General features: G+C 28.4%; 1 protein-coding gene across 8 annotated transcripts in view; it reads left to right on the top strand.

Moving 5' to 3' along the window:
* The window catches only part of LOC113368304 (afadin), a 95,836-nt gene that overhangs the window by 39,708 nt on the left and 35,763 nt on the right, over window positions 1–20,365 (top strand). For 4 of the 8 annotated variants that reach the window (XM_026609852.1, XM_026609855.1, XM_026609854.1 and 1 more), the window contains 2 exons: window positions 18,425–18,624; window positions 18,841–19,005. In XM_026609852.1, coding sequence (XP_026465637.1) covers window positions 18,425–18,624; window positions 18,841–19,005 — 365 coding nt within the window. Of the gene's footprint in view, window positions 1–6,280; window positions 6,387–6,558; window positions 6,599–8,990; window positions 9,053–18,424; window positions 18,625–18,840; window positions 19,006–20,365 lie in introns of those variants that run through there. The other 4 variants (XM_026609856.1, XM_026609857.1, XM_026609860.1 and 1 more) reach the window with 4 other exon arrangements.

The raw sequence follows: 20,365 nt of genomic DNA on the forward strand, positions 1-20,365 counted from the left end.
TATGCACATCAAATTATCAGATATTTTATAGAGATTTTAACAATAAGTATAATTTTTTTTAAAAAATTTATGGGTTCCGTACCAATGCTTATCGTTAGACGGCGGCGCGGCAGTTGCGCGCTTTGACATTTTGTCTCTATGCAGATAAAGCAGTACGATTGCTTTGAAAAACAGTTCAGAATTTCCAAAGTATGTCAAAATGAAAAAAACATTTTTTTTTTCAAAAAAAAATTGTTTTCAAAAAAAAATTTTTTTTTCAAAAAAAGTAATTTTTTGTCAAATTTATAGTTTCTCTCTAATTTTTTCGAAGTAAATTTTTTTCAAAAATGTTAATCGTTTTAAAATAATAATTTTGGTACGGGAAGTTCCAGCAATTTGCCTTAAGGCACGATGCCTTAATTGCCTTAAGACAGAATTCCACTCACAGCTAGTTTAACATTTTATCGAAAAGTTCTACTTACTATTTAAGAGTTGTAGATCTACAAAAATAATTGGCGTTGTTATGTTTATCTAACGTATATGAAGAGTATATAATATATAAATACAAACATTTAAATACGTGACAAGTTTAAATGTGTTCATATAATTTTTGCTAAATATATTTTTTAACATTTACTTGATCATCTGATGAAATAATTACGTATACGTAACATAACGTTTATTTAGTGACCTTTTGATATCCTGTTAAAATATCTTCAAAAATTATTACTATCAGGTTCGAAACTAAGTGCGGATTTTTGTTAAAAAATCTAAGGCAATTTTTTCATTAAAAATTACTTTAGATTGTAATATATTTCTTATTTTGATCAATGATATTTTGTCATCTTTCAAGTACCGCCATAATCCCACATTCACAAAACTTCTTTTTATGCAAGAAACTGAATCAAGTATAATTTGAGACTATCATTATTGAAATTTTTGTCACTCAATGTCTTTTCTAATGATCGATAAAGAAAGTAATCTGGTGGTGCAAGGTTAGGACTATATATGGAAAAACATCTAAACCAAGCTCCAATAATTTTTGCTTTGTGGCCAGGCATTGTCGTGATGAAGTACAATCAACACATTTTTGTTTTGTCAATTTGCGCTGCTTTCTTGCATTGTTTAATTTCGTTAGATGTTCAATTTAGACATAATTGATCTTTCTTTTGGATGTTCGAAATTCAAAATAGTTAATTCCTTGGTAAGTCTTTGATGATTATTAGCTTTTGAGGTTGTTTGAGCTGATTAATCTGGCTTGCTCCAGTATTCTTTCTGCTTGATATTGTTATAATTTATTTTCATTGCCAGTGTCAAAAATGAATAATTTTCATTGCGTTTCTTTAGCAAACTTCTGCTTCTTACAATTTCAAAACGTATTTCGGCAAACCAATTTTGACACTGCCGTTCCTTTAAGACTATATCACCGTAAACAGTCAACATAACTTTTTTTCCTTTGCAGAAATATAGAAGCAAATTATAATGAAAAATTTCATTTCGGTTATATGAGTGAAAGTCGCACTTGTTAAATTCTAACCTAATATTTAATTCTCATGAATTATGTAACTTTGCTTCAATTTTCATAATGGTTATAAAATGTAACAATGAAAATACTACGTGAAATTCTGCATCATCGAAGATTCTGATACAAAATTCTTCCTTGCTTGTTTATATGTAAAATATGCCTGATCGCATAGCAAATAGATAGACATTTTCATAATTTTCACTTCCAAGAACAAGCACAAGAGAGCACTGCCAGGACAACGCTATTTAGGACCTCTGTTACGGCAGATTTGCCTTATTAAGTGGGGAGCATGCAAGAACCTTCAAAAAATCGCTTTTTTGAGGATTTTTTAGGGAGGGAAATAAATATTCAACTAAAATGGAACTTTCAGGTTTTATTGTTATATATTTCAACATTATTCTCCAGGTATAAGCTAGAAGTGGGTCGTTGACGGTTTTGCTGTCAACGAAACGAAACGGTTATCGGGGTTTCGTCAACCAGTAAATAACTAGTTATTTTTCAACTATAGTTATTTTTAACGATTCAACGCTGGCAACGTTAAGAAACTGATAGTTGAAATACTGTTTTATTGAAAGTTGGTGAAATGGTCAACTGATTTGATGAATAAGAAGAAGTAAATGGTGAATTGTCACATTTATTACGCATAGATATATATTATTATTATTAATAATAAATAATGGTTTAATTTAAAAAACTTAATATTTTCATTACAGCAAAGCCGTATACTAAAACATTGAATTACATGTTATATAAAAATAGCAATATAAAAATTTATAGTTACATAAAATGTTATAAAAAATAAAAAATCAATTTTCAGGTTTAGTTTAAAAAAATTATTACAAGACAAATGCTATGAGAATTTTATGAAAAAATATTAACCATTGAAAACTATAAAAAATGTAAACTGATTTTCTAAATTAAACGATTTGGCGCGTGTTGCAAGTTTCTATAATATGTGCACGAACACTGCAATATTATAAAAGCAGTAGCCAAGCGATTTTCATAGTATTAGTTGATCCTTTCCAACGCAGGTACCTGCGTACGTTCGTTTTCGACAACGAACGAACTCCTATATCGTTGAATAACTAACTGGCCGCCATGTTTTCAACTGTTTCAAAACTAGTTGATTTTCAACTAGTTATTTCGTTGCGACGAAACGGTTAGTTAGTTAACGAAGAAGAAACGGTTGAAAATAACCGTTCGTTGATTCAACGCCCATCACTAGTATAAGCATTTTGCCGAGGCGCCACGAGCGTGCATGCGTCGTTTGGCGGGAAAGATGCAGGTCACAATTTTCATTCGAAACAAAAAAAAACAAAACAAATTTATATTTTCGATAGTATAGATTCTAGTTAAACCTAAAAAATCCAGAAAAAAGGAATAAAATTACCAATTTTTCGCAATTTAAAAAAAAACATGTTTTTTGATGAAAATTTTTACTTTAGATTGTTTAAAAAGTGGGTTAATTATAACTTTTTACAAGTTTTTTAGGTTCAACTAGAGGAGAATTTGATCCTGAATACAATCAATTTTGTCTTGTTTTGGTTGGACGTTCAGATTTTTCCTATTATTCCCGCCAATTAGGAAGAATCGAAAAAATGAAATACCGAGAAATCGCTCGTATACCTGCTTATTGACGCTTGCTCACTATTTCATCTGTAACTCCAAAAATAATTTGAATTTGTTTTTGAAATTTTAGGGATGTATTCTTAGCTAGTTTTAGAAGACTTTTTTACGAAAAAAGTCTTTTTAGGGCTCTAAAGCCCCTTAAAGAGGTGACACCAATAAGAACAGTAAAATTATGCAAAAAATTGGTTCATATATCATTTGAAATAAACTACTTTAAATAAATTTACCTCTCATCAAATATATAGTAATAAATGGGTTAAAGATACAAATATTACCTGTCGTTTTATAATAATCCATAATTAAAAGTTAGCGAAGAGCAGTAGTAGCTCAATACGCATGCGATACCTCTATGCTTTTCTAATCAATAATCAATTGCGGGCGAATAAATGCCGGTTTGAAATATAATAGCATGTTTAATATATACGGATTATGGAATGGGTTTTTTCCCTAACGAAAGTCAGCCGATGGAGACGTAACGTAAGTATTATTGTGAAAATATACTGAAGGTATAGCACGTGCAAATATACGGGCGCAGAGAGGGAAATTATTTGTATTCGTGCGCATTGCCTTCAAGTCTTTATAATATTGAAATAGTCTTGTTCTTTTATTTGCTGATCATATATTGTAGATGAACCAGATCCAATTTTAGTTTTAGCAAAATGTTTTTGGGAATTTAATTTACTTTAAATAAAAGTAAGTTTAAATTAACAAAAAATGCTAGTATAGTTATTTTATGGTCCCATCGGTAATTATTTTAATTTTAATATATATTTTTTTGGTCAGATCTGCCCCATTGTCACTTCATTGACAAATAATGTCGCAGCATACATAGGTAAAATTTTCAACTGTTTATTTCGAAAATAAAATCTTCATTTCCATTATAAATGACCAACCTGATTTTTAATTGATACCTTTCAGGCTTATAATATAGTGATTGTATTAAAGCAATAATTCATTTAGCCTATTTCATTCTACTTTTGTTCTAAAAAGCATTTTATTTAAGTGTGTTTGTCAACGGTAATCAGCAAGTGCCAAACACAGAACGGAATATTCGCGGAGTAGATACTAAGCGCCTGATATATTTTTCAAGTTGAATTTGAATTATTCAATCACTTATCGTAGACCTGTAATATTTAACATTTTTTAAAAAATATACAAGGTTTCAAAAAAAAATACAACTGATATATTTCGAGGGTTTTTAAATTTTTAAGATGTGTAGGATTTTTTGCGAAAACATTCCTGACAAATTTTGAATTTAATTTAGCAAATTCTAAAGAAACGGTTCGGCCGATCCTTTTGCAATAACCAAACCATCAGATAGGGTTTAAATGTTTATCTTCAAATTAGTTTTTGAGAAACTACGACGAAGTTAATTTGGTTTTTTTTGGACACATATTTTGTCCAACTTTGGGGCCAAGTGATTCAGAATGACTTTGAAACGTCCAGGAGATTTTAAAATTATCAAATCGGATTTTCTGGCGAAAACAAACTTTCTTTGAGTTAAATATATGCCTTACGTAATAACACATGATTGCGAATTAGAAAGCAGCTGGATAGTCATTAGCATTATCTATATAAATATTATTATAATACGTGGTCATCTCCATTGGCTCAATTATGCAAACGAAGTACTTCCCTGTAGTCGTACGGCATGCCAACCCCACAGTGACAGCGTTTACTGTCAGTTGTAATCGAACCGCCGAAATGACTACCAATTTTGTAGTTTATGTAGTTTAATCGTATTGTCAATATTGAAATAATAATGTCAACTATATAAAGTCAGTGATAAGAAAAATGCATATTTCATATCTTGCAGTTGGGTGATTATATAAACATATTTTTCGTTAAGTTTAATTTCTTAAGACTTGAACTGATTTTTTACGCGTTAATTTTTTATATATTTTAAGAATAACGTTCTATAATTTTTACTGAATGATTTCGAGGTTTTTTTTAAATAAAATTGAATTAAAACCACGAAGGGATTCATCTAAATTCGAATTGTTTTAGAAATAGTTTTCGAGTAATAAATTGTTGATAAACAACATGAGATAGATGTATGTTTCTAACATTAATCGAAATCGGGAATATGTCTAAATCAGGAAATGACGTTATTTGCAGCACACCAATTATTTTTAAAATTGGTCTATAATATTTATATAGATATTATATTTTTTATTGAGTTTATTATGATAAACATTAATATATTTAGAAAATGACTAGTGTTTCAGCCGCACTATTTGCAATTTTATCACCTAATTTTCACTACTATCTTCTTAAACCGCTAAATCTTATATTTAATAAAAAAGCGCGCACTTTTGTTATAACTTAGTCAGAAAAATACTAAAATAATTTCACGATTTGAACAATATGCGGTTAAATTTACATTTTACGTACAGTTACAATGTTATTTAAAGTTTATTCAGTATTAGAAGTTATAATATTTATAAAAATAATATAAACATTTATTTAAATAACATTTCAATAAAAAATTTTATTGCTTGTTAGATTGCTAGTTCAGCACTTTAGGATGTTGCTGATTTTGAAACATATAAAAAATATTAAACTCTTTCTGAATTTTACGATTATTTGTTTGCATTAATTTTGCAATTATTGTATTGAACTGTGAAAACAATCATCTGAAAAGTACACTTTTGAATAAATTAGCTTTTACATTAAAAAATATTTGTATTTGGTCTAGATAATTAGATCAATCTGATATGTAATTTATTATGCACATATTAAATATACATACTTATTACTGATCAATAAAAAATTGTGGTATCGTGTTCTACGCACCTGTATGATACGTGCAGGTTTTGACTAAGCAATATTATCGCATGGATATTGATAGGTTATCTATGTTAAAAATTATCGTAATTGTGTTCGCTCTAGACAAGTATTATGAGGACATTTATAACCGTGAATATCTATTTTGTGTAAAGGAATTTTTGTAAATTCCACGATACTTTGGTACTAATGATTTCTATGTAAATAATATTGTTGTGAACTGTCTGTGCCATTGACTTTATCTTGATGTATGGCATCGTTATGATCTTTAGAAACAAAAATAAATGCGTAATAGAATAATTTCGAGATTTCGAGTATTATTATAGATCGATTTACCTCAGCTCAACTTTACACACCACCCTCTGCAGCCGCGTATGAATAGATCACGTGTGTGCGCCGAACAGTATGCTCATCGGAAGGAACTTCTATTCGAGATTCCGAAACGGCCATTGCGAGATTGTTCTAGGTATAGTGCAGTGCAGTGCGGTAATGTGTGCCAATGTTACACGATTTAATTTTAATTTCAATTTCAATTTTAATTTAATTGCCATTTCTCAGTCGGATACTGTTAGTGCGGTATTATGTTGTTATCTATTGGTCGGTATTAATAGTGGAGCAGTCGGGGAATGTGTTTTACAGATGCGACATGCGTGATGTATTATGGTTTGATATAATACAGTTAGTTGACAGCTCTGTTGTTTGTTTGTTTTTATTTATCTTTTTTTAAAGCATTGTCATGTATTTACAATCAGTTAATCAAAACGAAACAAATTGATATAAATATATAAAATAGTCCAATATATACTTTTAAAATAAAATTACATTCTCAAACTTTATACAATAACGATATTTTAAATATTGCTCCCTTTGGTTCACTTCATTTAATTTCAAACAATTTTAGAAGATTGCATGCACCCGTCCGGTTTCAATTACACCAAACCTGTTTTTGTGCGGTATACCTATTCCAACTTTATGCTATTTTTTAGACATGATTTCTGTCAGAAATTATATGTATATGTTACGGTAAATGTGCATATTTCGGTGAATGTGCACATTCACCGGTGAATGTGCACATTTACCGGCTCATTTGGCGAATGTGAGTTCAACTCGCGCGCGTGCGCACGTGCGAGTGAAATACTAATTCATATATTTATATTTATAGTTATATTTATATTTATATTTATATTTATATTTATATTTATATTTATATTTATATTTATATTTATATTTATATTTATATTTATATTTATATTTATATTTATATTTATATTTATATTTATATTAATTATTTTAGTCATATGCATATTAATACCCATTATTTATTACTATTGATCAGTTAACAATTTATTTATTAACTATTAACTATGAACTATTAACTATTTAATTAATAACTTTTAACTATTTAACCATTAACTATTACCTATTTAACTATTCTTAATTCACTATTTACTAATAATGATTCCCTATTTGCTAATATCTATTCACTATTTACTATTAACTATTCAGTTATCACTGTTCACGATTCACTACTTTACTATTCAAATACTATTATATATCTTGATCAAAATGAACAAATCTTCAACAGAATGTTATTAATCATTTATCACCATTACACCATTTTGGTACAAAATTTGTAACATGCTTGACGTATTTCGCGCATAGTCTTTATTGCGCATGCGTCAAATACGCGAGATATTCATAAGACCGATCCAAGTACGCACGTACACCATTGTTTTAATTTGATTGTTTGAGAACACGCCACATTCACCTAGCGTTTTGGGGAATGTGCACATTCACCGGTGAATGTGCACATTCGCCGAGAGTGCACATTTACCGTAACATATACATTATACATAGATACTTTCTTTTATCATTTATTTGTAATGAAATAATGCAATCGATATTCTGTTTCAATATTATTTTTTATTTATACCCGTTCATAAATATATCCTTGATGAAAACGCATCGTTAAGATTTAACAACTCTAGTAGAAACAATAAACAAACTTACTGCTGGTCTAATGATACAATAGATTTGTCCAGATGCAAATATAACATTTCAAGTAAATTATAGTATTATTTTTAACTTCCTGTAGGAACTTATCCCACAGGAAGTTAAAAATAGTACGCGCAAGAAACCGACTGATTTTTTTTACGTTTCAAAGGTTTCTGAACATTTTGTCATAACTTGTGGAATGCATGCAAAATAAGTGTGTGCTAATACAAATTTTCGTCAACGATTTTGGGAAAACGGATTAACCGATTTGAAAAATTAAAAAATAATTTTGAAAGAATAGTTTCGAAAATACAAAACCAAAACTGTAAATATGGTATTTCAGTTTTTGTTAGAACGGAGTATCCAATTTGAATGTATTAAAAAATATTTTATTTGTATTAACCAAATGAAGAACTGAACGATGGCAGAACTGCGGTTTCGGAGAATCCATATTCTATAAAAAAAAATCCATATGACGGTCAAAAATGATCATTAGCATATGCACATCAAAATATCAGAAATAAAAAATTGCGAAGTGCTTATGCGCCTCGATATTTTGTCTCTGAAACATCTACACAAGAAAATTAAATATGTAACATAAAAAAATAAATTTTTTCAAAAGTAATTTTTGTTCAAAAATTTCCCAACTTTAGAAAATCAAATTTTTCAAAATTTTCAAAAAAAATAATGAAAGCTTTTTTTAAAAATTTCAATTTTCGGTACGTTTCAGCAATTTTTCTTTTTATTAGTTCAAAATTATCAGATAATTAACTATTTATATATTATTACACATTGTATTCATATCTTTGAAACTGTTTTTCATAACATATTTTGTAACTGATCTCTTATACAATTATTATTTAGACTTTTTCTCCGCACAAAAACAGGCGCAACTTGAAGTATTACAGCTTAATATTAAAAAACGGAATTTGTATCGGTATCAGTTTACTAACGAATATTCCAAAGCAAGCTTTTTATTTAAACCATGGATTTATTAATTGAATACGAAATATATGATACGCAACTATGTGACTATTGAAACATGTTTGTTTTTGGATATGGCTCGCTGTAAATTAAGGCAAAGGAAGGTTTCAAACTAGAATCAAGCCATGTATAGGATGCGACTCTGCTCTAAAAGTAAATTAATATTCGATATTTGATTGACTTTTAATTTTATGATTTTTTTTGGCATGATGCTTTAATATTACAATGTATATCAACAAAATTATACAATTTTTGTTGCAATTTACCACATCAGGCTTAGATAATTTCAAAATTATTTTATGGTATAAAAATAATGCATGGGGTTTGTTTATATATATATGATGTATGTTCGTAAAATTATATTATGATCTTCTTGTTTATACTGTAAATTTTTATGGTAAAAGCTTTTTAACAGCAATAGCTTTATTGGAATGTTTTATATTTGATCAAAAGCATGTGTATGATGCTTTTTTCTCTGTGTTATTAAATGTATTGTATTCAGAACATCTAAAAGAGCGAGACATACTTGTTTACCGAGGGTTCCGAAAATTTTTGTTTTTAGAGTTTTCAAGATTTTACTCGTACATTTCAACATGAAAATTAACTATTCTTATCACGTTTACGAACATGAATGTTATAGCATTCATTGTGTAAAATTCAGTGTGTAATCTGACTACCCTTAGTTATAGTTACACCTTACTTATCGATATTTATATTAGGAAAAATATTAATAATGAAATATTTTATTATATATAAATAAATAACTTTTTTTGAGTTCATCGACAATTTTTTGGTATTTAAACTACTTAAAGTTCGTATATAATTAAAAGAAACTATTATTAATAATACACCATCCTCCGCTTTACATGTTGGTTAGGTTCCCGAGTAACTCGAAAAATTTACTTTTATATGGAAAAATCGTGTAAAACATAAATCACTATTAAAAAAGCCTCATGTGATTTTTTTAATAGGATTAATAACAAATACGTTGAACAAAAAATAAATATTAATATATTTAATATCAAATACATTCAATAAATTATAAGAATATTGATTTATTAACTTCCTGAAGAAGAAGTTTCATAAAAAATGTTTCATAAAAAAATCCGACTCGCTAATTTTATGTTTACTCGACGTTTCAAGCCATTCTGAATCGAATGAGACCAAATTTGGAAAAAGTATGTGTGCGTGTGTGTGAACAGATTTTTTGCCGTAAATTGACGTTTTCTCCAAAACGGATGGACCGATTTCGAAAATTTAAAAGCCGATCGATGTATCTCGATGAGGACTAGAGTTTCTGAGTTTCGTGCGACGATCGGCCGGGCCGTTTCTTTATGAATTGCAAAAAAGTGAAAAAATTTTCGTCCAAATTTTGAGAAAATGAGTAGCTTTTTTGACATTCGTTAAAATTAAAATTAGACAATTTACTTGGTATAACGATAGAGTACTTGATCTTAATGAACATACTAAACCATTAAAGTCTTATGGAAACTGGTTCAATTATAAAAATTATTGATTTTTGAAAATTTGCTTCTAGAAAATACTCCAAGTTAACGAGTTTGTTCGTTTTCAATTAAGTGTTATAAATCCACTCGGAATAATTTTAATCACTCATATTTTTTTTTATTGATTAAGTCGATTATTTATACATATCGGAAAGTTCATGTAACTTGCCTCAAGGCAAAATACCAATACCAACTAGTTTTACATAAAATTTAGTTTTGATCATAAAACCATCATAAAAGTTCCTATCTTATCTATATATTTCTATCATAGGCATAGACTACTAATGATTCGTAACTGTAACATACATTTTGTAGTGTTGTATTTACTAACAAATTTTGACAATAAAACAATGAAAATGTTATTGTGGACATAAGCATATTATAGTTTAGTACTCATAATTTCGTGTAAATGCAAAATTAATAAATTTGCATTAAAATTTGATGTCAAATATTTTTTAACAGAGACTAATCGGGCATAACATCAGTGAAGAAATGATTTTATGCTATAGTTTAGTGGAACTAAAAATAAAATTTTATGAAAGAGTATAACAATTGAGTTTGAAAAATTACCAAAAGTATACAGTATTTAAAATTTGCTTAAACTAGTGTTGAAAACATAAAACTCACACACACACACACTCATATAAATATATAATATATATATATATATATATATATATATATATATATATATATATATATACTAGCTACGTTGTTTTGCTAAGTAAGGTATATTCTAAACAATTTCTAGAGAATCAAAAATATTAATACTTCAAAGTGTATAACGATGTGTTGTTTGAACGCTATATACAATGCTGTATTATAAAAACAATAAACCCTATTAGTTTGTCTATATTTTGTCAATACAATTAAACTGGAAGATTTATACACTTTCTATAGAAAACATAGTATAATCCAACCCAAGTCTTTTTGGTCTTTCGACTTATTGATTACGTTTCAAGTTTTCCAGATTCCTTTTCGGATTCGGGATTTTGTGTATAATTGTAAATAATGCTTATATGAAATTTTCAAATTTTTGCGAGGGGAGATAAATAATGAATTAAGTATTTCTTCTTTTATCCTGCTTTTTGAAAAGTTTCAAGTAACATTCGATGAATTAAAGTAAATTTAATAAAAAGTATATATGTAGAGCAGGGCGAGGCACGAAGGTCCAATTTGACTTTGAGCAAATATTAATTATATTATATAAATCAAACCAATTATATCACAACAAATAACACATTTCAAACGAACAATTATCTGACTACGTTCAGTAAAACTGTCAGCTACTTCATCATTGTAGAAAGGTGCTTTTTTGCTGTCTTTAAAAAATTTATTATCTAGACTTTTTTACCCTATAGGCGGAGTAACTTGTAACGGCCAAGTGGCAAACAGGTTTAATGTCTTATTTTAATTTTAAAGGTATTTTAAAAAACAATTACATTTTTAACTAATGCTAAAAAACTACCAACAGAAGAAAATACTTTTATTATGGATTTTCAAAGATTACCGTTTATCTCCCGATAGCAAAGTCATAAGAATCAAAGTTATAGCTGGTTATACATCTTTTTCCCTCTACTTTCAAATATTGTTGTTAAACAATGCTTATCTTTACTGATTTTTGACACATCGGTGGTGGACCTTTTTAACCCCGGACCTTCATATATTACTATCTATTCTGCGATAAATTCTGGGAAATTATAACTGGAACAATGTTATTCGACAAAATGTCCATTTAATCGATACCAAATTTAGGTTCTGAATTTAAATAACATAAATTTTATATTTTGAGTCTCTAGTAACACTTGCGGCCCGTTTACTAACGTTTTTGTATATAATTAGAACTACAAACAAAACTTACTTACTACAAATTTATCATAATTAAATAATATTCGCGTAAAACATCATATTAAACGTAATTGAACATCATCTGTCAAAAGCGTTTGACATTTCACGTAATTGCCACCGTCCATTGTTTTATTTAAATAACGCTTCTACAAAAATTTTCAAATTAAAAATGTAAAGTTTCTACGCGGATTTGAAATAATTTCTCACCTTTTGGACCTTCTCTGGATTGGCACGAATTTTTCAAGACTAAGACTGGCCAAATCGATTCAGCCGTTTCCGAGTTTTATTCGGACATTTGAAAGAGAGCTCCATTTTTATATATAAGAAGATATATAAATAAACTGTTTGATTTTAATAAATAAGTAACCCTCAGTATGTGGTTAAAAGTTTATAAATTGAATAACCCGGCGTCAACTGCGTAGTGAGTAGAGCTGCTACATCTCTCTCAGCGCGATCAATATTGTTTAATATTTCATTGAATTTATAAAAGCGTTCAGCATCAGAAATTTCTACAGGTCGCTTGAAGCAGGTAGTATTTTCTTATATGCAGAACAATTTCACTTACTGTGCTTGCGATTTTGCATGAACTGGATGTATTATCAGGGTAATAAATGAATTACTACGACTTTGGTTTGATTAAAGTTCTTACAATTGTAGCTATACTTTCAAAAAACTTTACGCAAAAAGTTGTTACGGTTCTTAATGATTTCTATTTATATCATCACTTTCCAATTTTGAACATAGATAATCACAGTAATGATTCATATTTTAAACACAGTATATTAGTGTCGTATAATTAACGCAATATTTTTCATTTTATTCTTTGGAATAACGTTATGGATTTTAATTTTTATGCATTTGAGATATGTAATAAAATTTATTACTAAAGTTTGTGTATAGATGAAATATTTTGACTCAAAACTAAAGAAAATATTAATGGTTAAGGATATAATATTCAACTTGACAAGAATTTCTGAATATGCTTATACTTTGTCTTTAATGCCCGACTAAAATATCGAAAAATTGTTAAAGCTATTTTAGGTATTTCATTCAGGTAATAGAATAATAATTAGCGCTGAACGTTGTAATCGTGTGGCGCCGAACATTCACGCTTTTAACTGCGAATTCGGTTCAAAATATTAGAATAACCTTGAGTTTCATTATAACAGCATTATACTGTAACTTATTCTTATTGAACAAGTAAATCAAATCCTTGAATCTCTTAAATTATTTATTATCGACGTTTCGGATCTAAATAGGTTCTATCTTTAGAACATCTTTCAAGAAACATGAACTTGATAAGATATAAACAAACTATATTCTTAAGAAAAAATAAAAATTAGTGGATTTTTTTTTATAAAATTAATAAAATTATGAAAGAAAGGAAATTATGTAAAATATAATAAAAATAATAATGAATGGATTATATAAAAGAAATATTAAAATGACAGTTGAAAGATTAAAAAAAGAGAATTAGGAGAAAAGTAAACTAATATTTAGTTTAGTATATAATATATGTCAAATGAATTTATCTGTTATATTGCAACTTATCACCGCAGACGAATTATTTTTAACTTTATCATAAGGATGCCAAGGATGCCCAACTCTATATTTTTATTCTTATACGGCGAAACAAATACATTGTTAGTAAAATATATTATACACATCATATTTAATATAATATTTTATTATATTTTTAAAAATTATTGAATGCATGTGCTATCTGTTTTTTGCAATTTTTCACTATGGACAAATTATGTACATCATAAGAAAAAAATAATTAGATATATCGCACCCTTGATTTGTTGATTTTTTACGATTTTGATGACAATGTTTATGATCTAGACTGCAAAAAATGTTCTAATTATAAAAAATTAACAAAGCTTAATTTGCGCGTTTATGACACGTACATACCTAACTTGAATATTCGGTTTTGTGTTTTGTACTGATCACCGTCGACGTTTGCACTTAAATAAAATACATATCTGGAACATAAATGTAATGTGAACGGTGTTAATTAAATTAATTTGGATCAGTCGATTATTTGCAGGTATCAGCAATATTTTATGGCCTATTTTGTTTTGTAGAAAACTCGACTTTCTTATCCATATGCTATATATAAGATGATCAAAACTAAATTTTATGCGTGTATAAGATGGATTATTTGAAACGAAAATAGTATGTTAAGTCTTATTTATAGCAATCAACTTAAATGATTTTTTATATTTTTACTTAAATGAATTTTTATATTATATAGAAAAACCAATATATAAATAGGACTCTTTCAATATTTGTTCCATTATTGAAATAATTATTTAAATATGTTTATTATTCATTATATTAAAAACAGATAAAAAGGATTTTTATTAAGTGATTTATTTTTGTTTAGCACGGTTTTTCTATATAAAAGTGAATTTTTCGAGTTACACGATTTTTTATGGAACCTATCTTCCGTGTAAAACGGAGTATAGGTGTACACACATATATATGTGTGTACTTTTTGTTTGACCTTAAAATATATTGATATTTTTTCAGTTAAATGGTTCAAATAAAGATGATTTTTTACACGTTTCGACATTTTATCATTTATTATTTTATGTATTTTATGTATAAGTATATGTATGTATATTCTATATATAATTCATTTTGCATTTTTATTTGGTTTTAAACATTCGCTAGTGTATTTCTATTTACAAAAGCAACCTATAAGTTGCTATAAGCAAACACACGATACTGGCTTACGAATACGGTGTATATAGATGTTGCAAAATGTGAACGATTTAAGTTTTGCTGGCACCGTACGTTCGATTATTGATTTTTCTCTTTGTTGAATGTTTACATTTTCCAACACATAGCATGTTTAGTTTGTTTTTGAAAAATAGGTTAACATAGTTTTTTTGTGCTCGGTGATTTTCTGATCATATGTACTTTGCCCGCGAAATTTAAAAACTTCACATTACAACTTTTGATCAACGTATTTGACGGTTATATGGTATATATATATATATATATATATATATATATATACACCTAAGTCTGTTTTTACACGGTCTTTTTGTACACGGTTTTGATATAACACGGTTTGAAAATTGAATATTTTTAATTTTTTTACACGATTTTATTCCATTTAGCACGATTTGAAATTTTATGTACTTAAATTTTTTTTGTCAAATTTAATTTTTGCGAAGTATGTTCATATCACAAAAAAGTATTTATGAAAGAAAAAAGTCTGAAACCATCGATAGTATCGATAGTTTGCGAACACTAGCTTAAAGATTTAAGTGAATTCCCCTTTAGCGCGTACAAACAATTTTTAATTAATTTTTACTGGTCAAAGCAAATGTGAATAGCACTAATTTAGGGGAATTATTATTAAAATAAACATGAATTCTTGTTCTTGAAAATTCTTGTTTTTCACTAATTTTAATAGGTTTTAGAGAGTAGGACAAATAATCCATTTTTGTATAAGATTAATGTCTTTTTTTACACTTTTTTTTTTACACGGCTTCTTCTGGAACCAATCTCCGTGTAAAAACAGACTTAGGTGTATATGTATGTATGTATATATAAGGTGTTTAAATTTGATGTTGAAATACATGATTAATTTCTTGGAGGTAAATCATAAATAAAGTAAAGATTTCTAAAACATCTTTATTTTTTCATACGTTTTAACGTAAAATTCTACGTTATCATCAGTGGTTTTACAATTTTGAAATAAACAGAAAAAGTAATGTTAAAAACTAAATATAAACAGAGCAAGAATAAGAGAAAAGAACTTTTACTTGACGCCCTATATTATATTATATATATATTGGAGTATGTAAATTTGGTGTTGATATATATTAAAACGAGTGTGTTGATTCAGGCAATACCACTAAGTAAAAAAAAAACTAAAGCAATTAGGAAAACAGCTTTATTAATCCAATCGTTTTTTTTTTATAATTAATTTAGAAAAGAAAATTTTCACAACATATTGGACTTAAAGATAGGTACTTACAGACAAAAACAATCAAACACTACACTACACTTATTAACACAATTGTAACACCAAGCTATCACTAGTTTAAACATTTAAAACTAATTATGAATTAGAGTTAAAAAACTAAATTTGTGTACATAGTTGTTGAAGTCTAAACGCTGAATAAATGTGTTTATAAAGATTTTTTTTTAATAATGTGCAAACTGGTAAAAACATATGGTTTCTGAAAGTAATAAAAAAAAGGGACACGCTTCATTCAGTAATAATATTGTTTGAAAAATTGTCGAGGAATATCTTGTAATCATTGCAGAGAGAATAGCTGCCAAATCTCTTGTTTATTGATTAACGATATTAGACAACATTCACTAAATCTTCTTTTAAATATATTGGTTTCAAAATGTAAAACACTCGGGTTTAGGAAGTCAATGTTATGCTGAAGGTTATTTATGTTTTCTGAAAGCATTGTTATATACTGATTCTTATTTTTTGAATTATTTCTTTGTTGAGAGATTCTTTTGTGTAGATTTTGACTAGTATTGCCAATGTAAAACCCTTGGCAATTTGGAAAATTTAATTTGTATACTAAATTACTTACTTACGGAGGTATAAAATTCTGTTTCTAGTTATGGATTGGATCAAATGTTGAGGATAAGAATTTTTACTTACGATTTGTGATACTGATGAGAGGTTGTTCTTCAAAAATTTATGAGACAATGATATAGCATGATCTATTAAGTTGATAATGGTGCTTATTTTAGTAGGTATCGACTTCAGTAAGTTGGTTCATGAATTGGTATACCCTTTATAAAACGATCTTTACTACGCATGGAAAATTATTTATTTAATTTTTTATTGACTTCATTCGGGATATGGTATGTCTATTTCTTATATATACATACATATATGCGTAAATAGTGGGTAGTAAGGCAGGACTGTGAGCTGAGTTAAACTCCAACTCGATTCACGGAAGAAGTAGTGTGACAGTTTTTTCCATTTCCATTTCACACCGCAGTGTTAGAGATGGGCTTATTTTCAATTGGAAACATATTTAACTTCCCGTAAGGCAAGTTATAGTAATCGCAAAAAATCGAAAATGAAAATTTTTATATATCTTTACGTTTCAAAACCTTCTGAACATTTTGGCATACCTTAGAAAAAATGTATGTATGTGTGTGTGCGTGCGTTTATGTGTGTGTGCGCGGATACAAATTTTCGTCGACGATTTCGGGAACACGGATGAAGCGATTTGAATAATTCAAAAAACATTCGATTCGTATTGATAAGGAGACTTGCTGATTAGTTTTTAGCAAAAGCAGGTCTAGCCGTTCCGAAGATATGGGGCAAAAAGTGCCAAAAACGCTAACTCAGTTTTTAAGAGAACGAAGCGTCCGATTTGAATAATTCAAAAAACATTTTACTTGTATTAACAAGATGAAGAACTGATCAAATTTCCACGAAGGCAGGTCTAGCGGTTTCGGCGATTTAGTGAAAAAAAGTAAAAAAGAAAATGCCATTTGGCGGTCAAAAATGATCATTAGACCGCCAATATGCACATCAAATTATCAGATATTTTATAGAGATTTTAACAATATGTATAAATTTATAGACTCTAACCTCGGGATTCATAGCCAGTACATAGCCTACATTCTGTGCCAAAATACTTGAATTTTTTCACAGTTTTGCAAAACAAAACTCTTATTATTTTTTTCATTACAAAAATTCATGATTATCGACTGGTTAGTTGTATCAATGTTAGTGCAAAATTCTGTGATGTGTACACATTTTTAGATATAAAATACCATGTTCAATATCCATCATATACTGATGATGACATCAAATTGTATGTCGAAACGCTTGGAATTAAAGATTATTTTATAAATCTTTGCCTTTGTTTGATGTATCGCCCGCAAGAACTTACTCATATATCTCAACATCAAAATTAACTACTAAATCATATATATATGTATATATATATATATATATATATATATATATATATATATATAATACACTTATTTTTGTCAGAATTTGTTCGAATTTTGTTACGACTAATATTATATGATTATATAAGCTGATGCTAGTTTTTTTTTATTAATGTCGTCTAATAGAATGGAAAGGAAAAATGCAATACACACATGTACTGTATGAATTTAATACATCAAAGCTGACATGATAATATTTTTAATTATACAGGTTCCATAATGTTTCACGTGCGAAGACGACCAGCCGATGCGCAACCACGTCGGCGGAAAAAGAAACCGCTTTCTGGACCAAACGGTTCCACTAGTGGAGGATTAGATTGGAGCGAAGGACCGGCGTTGATTGAAATGGGACCTCACGGTCAACAATTGGAGGGCGGTCGACGCATTAGAATCAGTTTGGAACCCTTAGAAGTTAGTATTTTGGCAATGGGAATTTTTTCTCGATATACTTGGTTACTTATATATATCCCATTTTTGTTGTGATTATATCCCAATTCGTTTCGAAGTACAATTTGTATGCTATGTAAATAAAGTGGAGAGCGTAATACATGAATATGAATATTATGACATTTGGCGTAGATTCTGAGATACATCAACTTTTTTGGGTTCAAAATACTATTCTTTCAGGTTGGTAGCGCGTCATCAGCCGGAGTCCAATTGTTTGGGCCATTGATTCAGCCTAAACATTGTCTGATTGCAATTCAGGACAATGCGTGTGTGGTCACACCTCTACATACTGATGCTCCAACGTTTGTCAATAATCACCGCATTTACCAGCCCACAGTACTTCACGTACGTTTCACAGTTTATTTTCTTAATAGCTTGAAACAATTTTTAAGAGTATTGCGATAATTGCAATGTTTTATATATTATATATTGAGTCATAAATAATTTGCTTGCATTTTGGCGTAATTTATGCCATGTTTTTATCATTATCCTAATGATTATATAGCAAAATGAGTGAGTTTTAATAGATTATTTATATATCTTTAAGCTTGCAACTAGATTAGGCATCTATTCGGTAATCGGCCTATTCGGCTATTTTTTATTACATTTGGCCTAATACCGATAAACTACCGACTATTCTAGGATGTAGTTAAAATCTTTTTTTTCGTAGATTATCTAATTTTTACTAATAAGCATAAGTAGCTACGTGTGTGCCACAAAATGCTTGATATTTAATACTACACTTGTATGAGATTGAATTCTCAGTTAATAAAATGTGCAGTAAAAATTTAAAAACAACTTATATATATGCAATCATATCTACATGTCGACAGTTAATCTTCCTTTGAAAGTAAACTTTTAATTTTTACAACTGCTTCACAGTATATTTCTTGAATCACGTTGTCACGTTGGCGCTATTAATCACAAATGTCGCAAAGTAATGTTCGTCAGTACCATAGAACACCATACCATACAAATTTTCGTGCTCAAAACCGCCCGAATAGTTTTTCCTCATATTCGGTCATTCGGTTAGGAGGGCTTAGCTGAATATTCGGCATTCGGTATATTACCGAATGTACTCGTTTCGAGCTTAGTTTATAGACATGGTGTTTTGTTTTTTAATTTTTACCTCCGCTTTACACGGAAGATAGGTTCCATAAAAACCGTGTAACTTACATGGAAAATCTGTGCTACACGAAAATCACTATAAAAAAGTCATTTAGTCAATTTTTAATATGATGAATAACAAACATAATGTACAAAAAATAAATATTAATATATTTAATACTAAACACATTTAATAATTTCAATATTACTTAAGTAGCTTTTATTATTTTACGCTACAAATTATATAAATACTAATTAAAAACCAAGTTTAAAAATGAGTATGCTTTTTGTTTTGGTATTTCAACTAACTTACACACACATAAAATTTTGTTTTGATCATAAAACGGGGAGTTCGCATCTTGTCCACATACTTTCATCGTAGACATACAGTGCTCAGAATTCGCAACTGTGACAAAAATTTTGTAGTGTTGTATTTTGACAGTAAAATAATAAAAATATTTTTGTAGATATAAGCTAAGATTATACTTTAGGGTTTATAATTTCATGTAAATGCAAAATTAATAAATTTCGTTAAAAACAATATTGTAAAAAAACGTAAGATCGAAAACGTGTAAAACGGGGGATGTTATGTATATTT

This window comes from Ctenocephalides felis, unplaced genomic scaffold (genome assembly GCF_003426905.1).
Source record: "Ctenocephalides felis isolate EL2017-DRISC unplaced genomic scaffold, ASM342690v1 CF-g0.4_SCAFFOLD_01170, whole genome shotgun sequence".
NCBI lineage: Eukaryota > Metazoa > Arthropoda > Insecta > Siphonaptera > Pulicidae > Ctenocephalides > Ctenocephalides felis.